A 13,294-nucleotide genomic window follows, 5' to 3' on the forward strand; every position below is an offset into this window, starting at 1 on the left:
ATTTTGAGTTTTCTTTTGCTGCTCAGTGGAATGCATAGTGGAAGCCAATAGAATTATGTCTTGGAGTCAAATTAAAACAAAAACCCATGATTCTGCTCTCTCCACCCCATACTTCCTCTTTTTCTGGGAGCGTGAGCCCACCATTTTCAAATTGCTGTTGGCCAGCATGGACCCAACAATGATCCATGTTGGCCACTATGCTGGCAACCATGACAGCAGCAGAGGCTCCTCCAGCAGCAGCTGCAGCAGAGGAAGGAGGATTAGGAAGACAAAGACGAAGATGAGTACTACACCAGCAACTCCTATTACAGGCGCTGCTCCTGGAGCAACTTCACTCAGTGCAATGCCACTTGTGGGCTTGGGAAACCAGCATCAATTGGGTGGATGACCAAACATGGTGAAAGTATTTCAGGATGGTGAAGGTGACCTTTTTTGAGATAAGTGCTGAACTAGCCCTGGAGCTACAGTGGCAGCATACCAACATGCAGCACTTTATACTCATCAAGAAGCGGGTCACCTCTGCCATCTCGAAGTAGTCAATCCCCTGAATGTTACCAGTCCATAGCCAACCAGTTCTGCACAGGGAGATTGACTGTTGGAGCCACTGCCATGCAAGTGTGTGGTGCCATGCGAAAGGTACTGTTGTATGGGGTTACAAACCTTGGTAATGCTCAGGAGATTATTGATGGCTTTGCATGCATGGGGTTCCCAAACGGTATTGGGGCAATCAGGGATTCATGTGCCTCCCACACAAGGTTTGGAGTTTATAATCAGATGGGGTAATTCTCCATGATTAAGTATAAGATTTAATCACAGGTATTTTTAGTAGAAGTCATGGACAGGTCACGGACAATAAACAAGAATTCACTGCCAGTGATCTGTCCATGACTTTTACTATAAACACCCCTGACTAAACCTTAGCTGATCCTAGAGTTCTGCTGTCTGGGGTGCTGCTCCTTTGGGGGATCCTGGGAGCCAATGGCTAGCCCCTGCTCTGGAGGCAGGGGCTGACTGCCTCTGGAGGTGCTGCTCTGGCCGCTGCTCAGGCTGCCTCTGCGGCGGCCCTGTCGGAACGCTGCTGCTCAGGCTGCCTCGCCCCGGGGCCGCCCGAGAGGCTGGCTCCGGGGCTGCTCCAGCAGTGGCTGGTGGGGCTGCCAGACCGGCTGACTCTGGGGCCACTCTAGCCAGCTGCTCTGGAGGCCCTGGGGTCAGCCAGCCGCAGAAATACGGAGGTTTTGGAAGGTCATGGAATCTGTGATTTCCACAACCGTGACAGATTTGCAGCCTTATCCATGGTGCTCCAAGGGCTGGTTGACCACCGAGGCAGGTTTATAAACATAAAAGGAGGGTGATTGGGAAAGGTCCACGATGCTAGGCTCTTTTGGAACTCAGCTGGATTTACCTAAATGAATCAAAGACAGTTTGCTGCCAGGATCACTATGGGCATTAATGGTGCAGAGATTGCTCTGGTTATCCTGGAAGAGCTGCCTTATCTTTTGCTGCTGTGGTTAATGATGCCATATAACAGGGGTGGCCAAAGAGAAGGTTACTTACTATAACTGGAGGTTCTTTGAGATGTGTGGTCCCTATCCGGATTCCATTCATAATGGGCACATGGCACCATGCACTGGAACTGTTCATAGCAGTGTCTGTTGATCTGCGTGTGCATCATGCGTTGGCCATGTAGTGCATCTGGCTTTAAGAAGCTGCGCAGGTTGACGCCGCTCCAGTTCTCTCTTACTCAGCAACAGAAAAGCCCGGAGCAGAGGGAAAGGAGGGTGGGACTGGAATCCAGATAGGGACCACACATCTCAAAGAACCTCCAGTAATCCTCGTAGCTCCTTCCTGGCCTCACCAGTACTGGAACACCAATCTCCTTCACCTCTCTGCTCGCCCCAGATCCTCCTCCCCGCTATCCCGGATCTCCTGATGCAAGACCACAGCCAACTTTGACACCCCAACCTGTGCCCTCTTCACGTCATGGTCTGGTATTTGGTTGGGGATCACGTGTAGACCAGGCCTGCTCTGCACCCATCCGCAACATCCTCACTAACAGCAGATGCCAATCCACTCACACCTGTTATTCTGCTAAGTGGCATCGCTTTACTGCCTGGGCACACCACTCTCACATTCCAAGAGACTGTCTCCATTTCTACTCTCCTGGACTACCTTCTCCATCTCTGCCAATCGGGCCTGGTGCACTCTTCTATCTGCGTTCACCTTGTTGCGCTCAGTGCTCTTCTCCTTCCCGTGGATGGCTTCTCTGTCTTTACTCCCCCAGAGACCTCCTGATTCCTCAGGGGCCTCCTCACTCTTTTTCCTCTTGTACAAAGGTCCACCCCGCTTTGGAATCTCAACTTGGTCCTCTCTACTCTTACTAAAGCCCCTTGCTACCTGCTCCCCCATTCACCTCTACATGAAGGTCATCATCTTGGTGGCTATCACTTTTGCTTGCCGTATCAGTGAACTGGTAGCCATAATGGCAGACCCACCATTCACGGTCTTCCACAAGGACAAAGTCTCCTTACGTCTACACCCCAAGTTTCTACCCAAGGTGGCTTCCTCCTTCCACCTCAACCCAAGTATACACCTTTCAGTCTTCTACCCCAAACCTCATGACTCACACATGGAGCATGCTTTCCCTTCCCTCCATGCTAACCACTGCTTGCTACTCTTCCCTGTTTGGAATCCACCTAGGGACCAGCACTCAAAGAAGAACTTACTGACTCACTGAGCTGCATATGACCATCTTCAGAAGTTTGAGAGCCAGAGTGTGCCTGCTGGGGCTCAGGGCTTTAGCCCTGTGGTGGGGTGGTAGGCCTAGGGCTTCTGCCCCACAGGGCACACCTGCTGGGGCTTGGGCTTCAGCCCCGCTCCCACTGAAACCCTGAGCCCTGGCAGGCACCTCCCATGGGGCTGAATCCCTGAGACCTCTCTTCCTGCTGGAACAGGAGCCCCTAGCCCCACCACCCTACTGCAGGGCAGAAGCCCTGAGCTCCCCCAAATAGTCTGGTAGGTGGAGAAAGGGGGAGTGAAGGGCTCCGCAAGATGCACTTTAACTATAAAAGAGCTGCATGCAGCTCATGAGCCACGGTTTGGCCACCCCTGCCATACAGGGTATGTCCACACTACATCTGAGAGTGAGCCTCCAAGCCCAGCTTCACAGACTCATGCTAAAAGGGCCTGTGCTATTGCACTAAAAATAGCTGCGTAGACAGTGCTTCCAGGGCCACAGAGCTCAGGCTCCAGCCTGAGCTGCATCATCTACACAGCTATTTTTAGCGCCCTAGTGCAAGCCCCACTATGAACAGTCAGAACCTCAGAGTTACAAACACCTTGGGAATGGAGGTTGTTCGTAATTCTGGAATGTTTGTAACTGAATGTTATGGTTGTTCTTTCAAAAGTTTGACTTAATACAGCTTTGAAACTTTACTATGCAGAAGAAAAATGCTGCTTTTAACTATCTAAATTTAAATTAAACAAGCACAGAAACAGTTTCTTTACCTTGTCAATTTTTTTTTTTTTTGGGTAATTTACATTTAATACACTACTATACTGTACTGTACATTTTTTAAATTTTTGTCTCTGTTGCCTGATTGCATATTTCCAGTTCCAAATGAGGTGTGTGGTTGACTGATCAGTTCGTAACTCTGAGGTTCTACTGTATCTGGGCTGGAAGGCTCACTCTCAGATGCAGTGTAGACATAACTATAACCTTGCTTCCTACGCGGACAGAATCAGATCCTGAGTCTCAAAGAGATCCTGGCTTTCTGGGGTGAGCTCTTCACTGCCTTCCTTGTGAGCCTCCTCTGATGACTCTTGCTGCTTGTCCTCAGGGGAAGGCTGTAGGGGAGGCAGCAGGGTCCACAACCAATTTGGGTTTGGCAGTGGTGTAATTTAATCAAGTACTGTCCAGCTCCTCAAAAAATGGACAGATTACATTTCCATTGCTTGACCTCTTCCTGGGATCCCTCATTTTAATGTAAATCCTCTTAGCTGTTTGCTCTTGATCTGGCACTGGCTGGTGTCCTGGTTGTGGCCCCTCGTAGACATCTACTTGATAACATCCACAAAAACATTTTTATTTCACAAGAGCTTGCTCCCCAGATAATGATAAGATCTAGCGTCTCAGCACGGCTCTAAGCAACTGCTGGAGGCATGTTGTAAGCCTTCTGGATTGTAGCAATGCTGATATATTCAAATCCGTGAGCAAATGGGCAAATTCTGGCCTCATGACAGTTTTTAAATGCAGGAGGGACATCCAGTCAACTGAGAGCAATGGAGGGTACACAAGTAAACAGACAGATCAGTAATGGATGCCCACAAACAGTGTGGGATACCAGTTGGAGGACTGCTACAGTAGTGCATAGCAGGACTGTGTGCACATGAACAATGCACAACACTAACTCAATCTGCATTAAACATAATTCACTTTGAAAGAGTATTCCAGAGTTTTTGGAGTTACTACATTCTAACAAATTATGCTGTGTGCATGCAGGCATTTTCACATCAAACCAACTAGAGTTACTGTGGATTAAACCCCTGTGTAAAAAAGCCCCAAGGATTTGTCTTGATTAGGAAAATTGGTCAAGTTTAGGTCAGGCTTTTAGCCAATGCATGCTAGTTAACCATGTCCTAAACTCAATCTTTTTCTAATGCAGATGCAGGGAAACAGCTTGAAACTTGACTAACTAGTCAAATTCTAGCCTAGTCTACTACAGAGCTCTGGCAGAAGGGAAAATCAATCCCTATAAACTATAACCTTTTTAAAACAAATTTTAAAACACACTGGATTATTTCAAATGTAATACATTCAGCATATTATTTAGATAGCCTACATAACTACTTTATTTAAAATCACTGTTCACCGATGGCCACCATCATTAAAGGAATGACTCCATCGAATGTAGACAGTTGACTAACCTGTGTGGGTTCTTCTATGTCTTTGCAGCTCATCACTCCGTGTAAATCTTTTGCCACAAAACATCCAGTTACATACAAATGGTCTTTCTCCAGTATGCCAACGAAGGTGTGCCCGGAGATGAGATGTTTTCCCATAAACTTTTCCACATCCTTCGATATGGCAGATATGCTGCTTCTTTTTTCCTGGCTCACTGCTGCCTCTGACAGGATCAAAGTTAAGCAGTTAGGTGATTTTATTTTAAAATATCAGCTAAGGAAAAATGTGAAATTGTAAAATTAAGTTGATTATAATCCTCTTTCTGAATAGAAAATTTACAAGCATGATTTCCTATGGACATGATTAGCAACATGACAGTACTACAAGGAAAAAAGCCCCCAAAATAAGGCAGGCCCCACAAGATGCCTAAAGTTTAACTGACAAACTAACATTACCTTCCTTCTCCTTCTCTACAATTAGGACATGAGCAGGCAACTCTTCTTAATCTCTTGCCAGGTTGTATTTCCTGGTCAGAAGCTTGCTGGGCTTGTTGTAACTGCACTTGTGTGATCTGATCAGGACTAACAGCACCAATTGCTGCATTAGCAATACCTCCTACGGCTACAGTTACAGGAGCTATTGTGGCTTGCTGTACTTTCATGCCTCCATCCTGTCCTTGCTGTTGACCTGTAAAATAAGAAAGTCTTTGTAAATTTTAGTGATCATCTCAGAAAGGTCACAACATAATACTTTATATGCCTTTTGTTCAAGAGAATATCCACTATAGCATGGGTTGGCAACCTTTCAGAAGTGGTGTGCCGAGTCTTCATTTATTCACTCTAATTTAAGGTTTTGCATGCCAGTAATACATTTTAATGTTTTTAGAAGATCTCTTTCTATAAGTCTGTAATATATAACTAAACTATTGTTGTATATAAAGTAAATAAGGTTTTTAAAATGTTTAAGAAACTTCACCTAAAATTAAATTAAAATGCAGAGCCTCCCGGACCGGTGGCCAGGACCTGGGCAGTGTGAGTGCCACTGAAAATCAGCTCGCGTGCTGCCTTCGGCACGCGTGCCATAGGTTGCCTACCCCTGGACTATAGGATGGATGAAAACTGCAGAAAAAATATTAAACCGAGTAAGTTTACTAGTGTGCTTTAGTATACTACAAACAGACTTTATACACAACTTTAGAGAGCCCTGATTAAGGTAATTCATTAGAAAAAGAGTACAGTAAAGACAAATGTGTGCTCTCAACAGGAAATAACTAGTTTTACAGGCATCTTCTTTTTTTATAGAATGAAGAGATATATCAGTAGAAGATATGAAACAAAGCAATTACACAGAATTCATTTTCTACTGTTGATGCTTTTCCCTAGAATAACCTTGGAAACCATATTTCTATTTAAAACTCTCACACATTTATTTTTAAAGTTATTTTATGGAATTAACCTCCTATTTTTTCAAGCAACTGAGTCAAAAACTTCATTTATACATAAAAAATGCAGTATCTCGATGTATTCCATTAGGATTTCTTCAAAACAAATTTATATTGAAGGAACATTAACGCTGTAAAGTCAAGCATGTAAAAGGTATGAAATACCAGAATTAAGATTGCCCGTGCAATCTTAAATCTGCCCCAATGTATGGCTGAATTTAAATAATCTTTAATTACATACTCAGATAGTAATTATATTCTGATGGAATTATGAAATTATGGCACTTCCTAATTTTTTAGTGCTTGATTTTGCAACCTGAGCATTATACTTTTAATGATTTTACTTAATTAAATTACCCAAGTTTTTAAAAATGAAAACTAAAAAAAAAAAAAAAAGAAATTCCATCATATGCAACTGTAATGACGGCCTTTCTCCAACGACCACACAGAGATAGTCAGCATAGTTTGAATTCCAGACCTTAAGATCCACAGTGCAAACTTCTACCATTAAAGGTAAAGGAATAACTGGTAGCAGCAACCATATGGCAGAAAGTTACACAAATAAATGCTAGAAAACAGTGAAATGTTCAATATCAGGATTCCAGGATTTTGTCCCTGACTCTTCTGTAGCATGCAAGGTCTTGGAAAAAAATTTTGAAGGAGAAAGTAGTTAAGGACATTGACGTCAATGGTAAATGGGACAAAATACAACATGGTTTTACAAAAGGTAGATCGTGCCAAACCAACCTGATCTCCTTGGAGAAAGTAACAGATTTTTTTAGACAAAGGAAACACAGTGGATCTAATTTACCTAGATTTCAGTAAGGTGTTTGATACTGTGCCACATAGGGAATTATTAGTTAAATTGGAAAAGATGGGGATCAATATGAAAATTGAAACGTGGATAAGGAATTGGTTAAAGGGGAGACTACAACAGGTCATACTGAAAGGTGAACTGTCAGGCTGGAGGGAGGTTACCAGTGGAGTTCCTCAAGGATCAGTTATGGGACCAATCTTATTTAATCTTTTTATTACTGACCTCAGCACAAAAAGTGGGAGTGTGCTAATAAAGTTTGCGGATGATACAAAGCTGGGAGGTATTGCCAATTTAGAGAAGGACCAGGAAATCATACAGGAAGATTTGGATGACCTTGTAAACTGGAGTAATAGTAATAGGATGAAATTTAATAGTGAGAAGTGTAAGGTTATGCATTTAGGGATTAATAACAAGAATTTTAGTTATAAGCTGGGGACGCATCAATTAGAAGTAATGGAGGAGGAGAAGGCCCTTGGAGTATTGGTTGATCATAGGATGACTATGAGCCGCCAATGTGATATGGCCGTGAAAAAAGCTAATGCGGTCTTGGGATGCATCAGGCGAGGTATTTCCAGTAGAGATAAGGAGGTTTTAGTACCGTTATACAAGGCACTGGTGAGACCTTATCTGAAATACTGTGTGCAGTTCTGGTCTCCTATGTTTAAGAAGGATGAATTCAAACTGGAACAGGTACAGAGAAGGGCTACTAGGATGATCCGAGGAATGGAAAGCCTGTCTTATGAAAGGAGACTCAAGGAGCTTGGCTTGTTTAGCCTAACTAAAAGAAGGTTGAGGGGAGATATGACTGCTCTCTATAAATATATCAGAGGAATAAATACCGGAGAGAGAGAGGAATTATTTAAGCTCAGTACCAATGTGGACACAAGAACAAATGGATATAAACTGGCCACCAGGAAGTTTAGACTTGAAATTAGACGAAGGTTTCTAACCATCAGAGGAGTGAAGTTTTGGAATAGCCTTCCAAGGGAAGCAATGGGGGCAAAAGATCCATCTGGCTTTAAGATTAAACTCGATAAGTTTATGGAGGAGATGGTATGATGGGATAACATGATTTTGGTAATTAATTGATCTTTAAATATTCATTGTAAATAGGCCTAATGGCCTGTGATGGGATGTTAGATGGGGTGGGATCTGAGTTACTACAGAAAATTCTTTTCTGGGTATCTGGCTGGTGAATCTTGCCCATATGCTCAAGGTTTAGCTGATTGCCATATTTGGGGTCGGGAAGGAATTTTCCTCCAGGGCAGACTGGAAAAGGCCCTGGAGGTTTTTCACCTTCCTCTGTAGCATGGAGCACGGGTCACTTGCTGGAGGATTCTCTGCTCCTTGAAGTCTTTAAATCACGATTTGAGGACTTCAATAGCTAAGACATAGGTGAGAGGTTTATTGCAGGAGCGAGTAGGTGAGACTCTGTGGCCTGTGTTGTGCAGGAGGTCGGACTAGATGATCATAATGGTCCCTTCTGACCTTAGTATTTATGAATCTTCTCTAAAGGTGTTAGAGTAGTGGTTACAGATAGCAGAGCCAATCACATAGACTTCACATGTTCAAAGTGAAATCCACTGAGGCTTAGTGGATGACAGATCTGCCATAACAAATGGAGGTTCTAGTCCCAGCTCTGCTAGAAACTACCTTGCACAGTCTCTATGACAGGAATGGGAAGATTTATCTTTCTGCTTCTTACTTTTTTGTTAACCTCTCTTATCATTAGCCTAGTTATCTGAGAGTAAATAGGGAACATGTCATCTTCTGGATTTTTAATTCTGACTATTAAAGCTGGTAGACAGTCCTTTTCCTTGGGACGGGGGAGAGATCATAGGTGAAGGTGAGACTTTAACCTTTCCCTCAGAAATCTATTCAAATTCTTTGAGGGTGTCAACAAATGTGGACCAGGGTGATCCAGCTGACAGTGTATGTGGACTTTCAGAAAGTCTCTGACAAGGCCCTATACCCAAGGATCTTAAGCAAAGTAAGCAGTCATCGGATAAGAAGGAAGGTCTTCATGGATCAGGAACTGATTAAAAGATAGGAAACAAAAGGTAGGAATAAATGGTCCATTTTCATAAGGCAAAGAGGTAAATAGCGGGGTTTATCAAGGATCTGTACTGGGACCGGTAGCTGTTCAACATATTCATAAATGATCTGGAAAAGGTGGTGAAAAGTGAGGTGGCACAGTTTGCAAATGATATTAAATTACTCAAGACAGTAAAGTCCAAAGCTGACTGCGAAGCGTTACAAAGGTAATATTATAAGATCTCATGAAACTGAGTGACTAGGCAACAGAATGGCAGATGAAAATCAAATGGTGATAAGCGCAAAATAATGCACACCGGAAGAAATACTCCCAACTATAAATACAAATAATGAGTTCTAAATTAGCTGTTGCCACTGAAAGAGATTTTGGAGTCATCACTGATAGTTCTTTGAAAACCTCTGTACAACATCTAAAAAGCTGATAGAATGTTAAGGACCGTTAGGAAAGAAGGAGATAAGAAAACAGAAAAATGCCACTATAAAAAAAATCCATACTACATCTCGAATACTGCATGCAGTTCTGGTCACCCTATCTCAAAAAAATATATTAGAATTGGAAAAGGTACAGAGAAGGGCAACAGAAATGATTAGGGGTATTGAACTGATTCCATATGAAGAGAAATTAAAAAAACTAGAACTGTTCATCTTGGAAAAGAGACAACTAAGGGGCAAGATGATAGACATCTATAAAATCATGGTGTGGAGAAGCGAATAGGGAAGTGTTATTTACCCCTGAACATACCACAGGAACCACGGGGCACCCAATGAAATTAATATGCAGCAGGTTTCAAACAAACAAAAGGAAATACTTTCTCACACAGTGCACAGTCAACCTCTAGAACCTGTTGTCAGGGGATGTTGTGAAGGCCAAAAGTATAACTGGGTTCAAAAAAGAATTAGGTAAGTTCATGGAAGGCAGGTCCACCAATGGCTATTAGCCAAGATGGTCAGGGATGCAACCTCATGCTCCGAGTGTCCCTACACCACTGACTGCCAGAAGGTGGGGCTGGATGATGGGGGATGGATCACTGAGTAATAGTTCTTTTCTGTTCATTCCTTCTGAAGCATCTGGCACTGGCCACTGTCAGAAGACAGGTTACTGGGCTAGATGGACCATTGGCGTGACCCAGTATGGCCATTCTTATGTTCCTATAAATACAAAACAGAGGTTTCCTTTTAGCCCAGGTGGCACAGAGTTGGGGGGCTGAGGGGAAATTCCTATAACATCATTTTGGTTCACGTGACGGAGTAGGCAAACCCGCTGCTCCTCCAATACTGGTGAAAGCAAGAATGTAAGCAAAGCAGCAGCAGAAAGGAGAAAGAATCATAATTCTGTTGGAAAATCAGAAAGATAAAAGAAATACAAATTTTAGGAGATGGATCTTGAAGGGAAGGTGCAGCAAAAGTGGACTGACTAGAAAAAGGATATTTTAAAATCTGCTTTAAGGATCAAGCAGTGTAAATATACCCTAAAGCTTTGCTGTTACTATTTGGTAAAAGCTGACCAGCAATGGGCCCTTCACAAAGATCACTGGAATACCTGTTAAAAAAAGGTATTCCAGCACTGAATCTGTATCACTGTTAGCGTCGGAGAATAGGTCCCAGAGAAGGGGCTGGGAAAGTGTGTCAGTTTAGAGTGCTAGCAATTGGGGTTGTGGGGAGAACAGAGTGAAACAGCTACACTGTTTTGGAATGAAACACTCAGAGCAGGCTTTTAGCGTGAAGGATGGAAGTGAGCAGACACTCTCATGGGAGGGCCTAGATGAAATGGATTGGGGCTGACAAGCTTGTATGTATCGTCATCAGATTATAGAAGTCCTCTCCCTTTCCCCCTGCCATCTCAATTCAGAGCAATCCACTCCTTTTTTCTCCCCACCAGGCTCCCATTCATGGCATCTGGATACATATACCAGGGGTTTTGATTAAGTTTAGTCAGGTTCTCACAAAACCAAAAAAAGCTGAGATGGTAGATTCCTAATGGAAATATATTTGAAGCTCTGCTTTTATTTCAGTGTGTGATCCTCTAGAAATTTGGTACCATTTTGCACTTAAACAAGAACTGTGAATACCTAATTATGTTTTATAATTTAAACATGCAACAGAAATGTAAAGTTAGGCTCCCTGTAACCCTTTTGTAACTTGTATGTTGAAATGTTCTGAAATAATATTAAGTTGCTGAAGATAAGGGTGCAACAAAACCCAACTTAGTTTTCAGGTTTGAGCCTCTAGGTCAGTTAGAGAAAACGTATTTAGTAGAGGACCACTAGACAATACTATGTATGATACAACCAAATTTTATTAAAAAGAAAAATGATTAGTTAAACAAACAGGCATGCAATTGCTACTTACACAATACTACAATTATACTCTCACTCAAAAATGAAATGGTGCATGAATTGGTGATCAGTTGCTGACAACAGAGTGAAGTACAGCCTCATAATCTTGGAACCTAACAGTACCCTTTTGATTGGAGCTATCCTTCAATTTAACAAAATTACTCCTTTTGTACTCCATTATAATACTAATTAATATTAAACTGTCCTTTACCATAATTATATTTTCACCACCTTCTCACTTGGCTCTTTATGTTACCCATTGTTTAAAATTAACATCTGCAACAATGTCCTTCCCATACTATCAGTATAGATAGCATTTTTATAAAACATTCTCAATTCTTAAAAAAAACTCTTTAAAAACCTTGCTCCAGCCACTTATAACCAAAGCATAATGGTAACACAACTCTGGGTCACGTCCTTTCTAACTCTTACCTTCCCATAACACTTCGTCTTCAACTTATCTCACACTAGTAACTTCAATTTCCCATACTCCTCAACACTTTGGCTAACTTAGGCCCAAAACCTAATTTCACCTTATTTTTTCTTAACTTAAACTATCCTATAGGCTACCTCCCACAAAAGCCATAACACATATTTTGGCACAAGTTAAACAATATGCAATATAAGACACTATACTATACACTAGACTATACTGTACTACTCTCTGGCCCTGAACTAGTGACAAATAGGGCTGTATAGGTGTTACAAGTGGCCAGGGAAAAATTCCCTAGTACAGGACCCCTGTTAGTCCTATGCATTCCCTAGTGAACGGAGTGAGTTGCGGCAGGATGGGGAGTAGTATAATGTCAAGTGTTACAAAGAATATGAGTTGCTGCACAGCCAGCCAATAGGCAGCTCCAAGAATGCTACTATAAGCTAGAGCAGCCACTAAAGTTGCTCGAGTTCACAGTGGGGGCTGTAAAGCCACTTCTGTCCCTCACCTGGCCTGTAACTGCTGTGTCATAGCTCTTGGGAGGCACACCACTAAATATGCCCCTATAGACAAACAAGGGAGCCAAGCTACCATTGTTATGAGAAATAGTTTTGAATTTAAAATTAGCAATAATGGTATATTAGCAGTCTTGTTTTTAAGATGGATGCTATCAACTTTTAAAATCTCCTCTTAAAAAAGATGGAGAAAGGTTTTCTATTTGTATTTCTGTTCCTCACCAGCAGAGAGTAAAATATGCAAAAGGGCAGAAGACGTTTCAGGAGCTTAAGTCAATTAATCGCTTTTGAATTCTAAAATTTTAGCTATGTTGTTTAGGGCAATAATAGTAGCTACAAAAATTTTCAGACAGAAATGAGATTTTCCATTTGATAGTGTTTTTCATTTAATTAAAAAAAATGATTTACTTATTTCATATTTGGTATAGCAGGTCCTGAACTGTAGTAAAAGAGCCACTGAGAACAATATAGTATACCGAATAAAACTCCAAGAACACAATATAATAAAATAAATGCAGCTGTTGGTGCTCAGTGGTTCTTCAAAATGTGTTGCTGCTCCTGGAACAGACCATTGTAGTACACAGCAAACTAGAGGTTTAGTTAGCAAGTCAAACAAGATAATTAGCCTCCGGTTCTTTTGGATGGCTGCCCTGATTTTGCCCATAAGATCTCTGAGCAGGTGAAGAACATATATACTGTTGATTGTATAGCAAAGTGCTTCCAGGAAACAATTTCATATTATTCCAACAATTCAGAGAAACTATCAACACAAGTTTGTTAATTTCTCTTAAGGCAAG

At 42.0% G+C, this 13,294-nt stretch overlaps 1 protein-coding gene across 1 annotated transcript in view; it reads right to left on the reverse strand.

Annotated features, from left to right (window-relative positions):
- The window catches only part of SP4 (Sp4 transcription factor), a 50,979-nt gene that overhangs the window by 5,492 nt on the left and 32,193 nt on the right, over window positions 1-13,294 (reverse strand). The window contains exons 4-5 of the mRNA XM_073333750.1: window positions 5,356-5,587; window positions 4,924-5,123 (exon numbers count right to left, since the gene is read on the reverse strand). Coding sequence (XP_073189851.1) covers window positions 4,924-5,123; window positions 5,356-5,587 — 432 coding nt within the window. The remainder of the gene's footprint in view (window positions 1-4,923; window positions 5,124-5,355; window positions 5,588-13,294) is intronic.

The sequence above is a fragment of the Lepidochelys kempii genome, chromosome 2, assembly GCF_965140265.1.
Source record: "Lepidochelys kempii isolate rLepKem1 chromosome 2, rLepKem1.hap2, whole genome shotgun sequence".
In the NCBI taxonomy this organism is placed as follows: Eukaryota; Metazoa; Chordata; order Testudines; family Cheloniidae; genus Lepidochelys; species Lepidochelys kempii.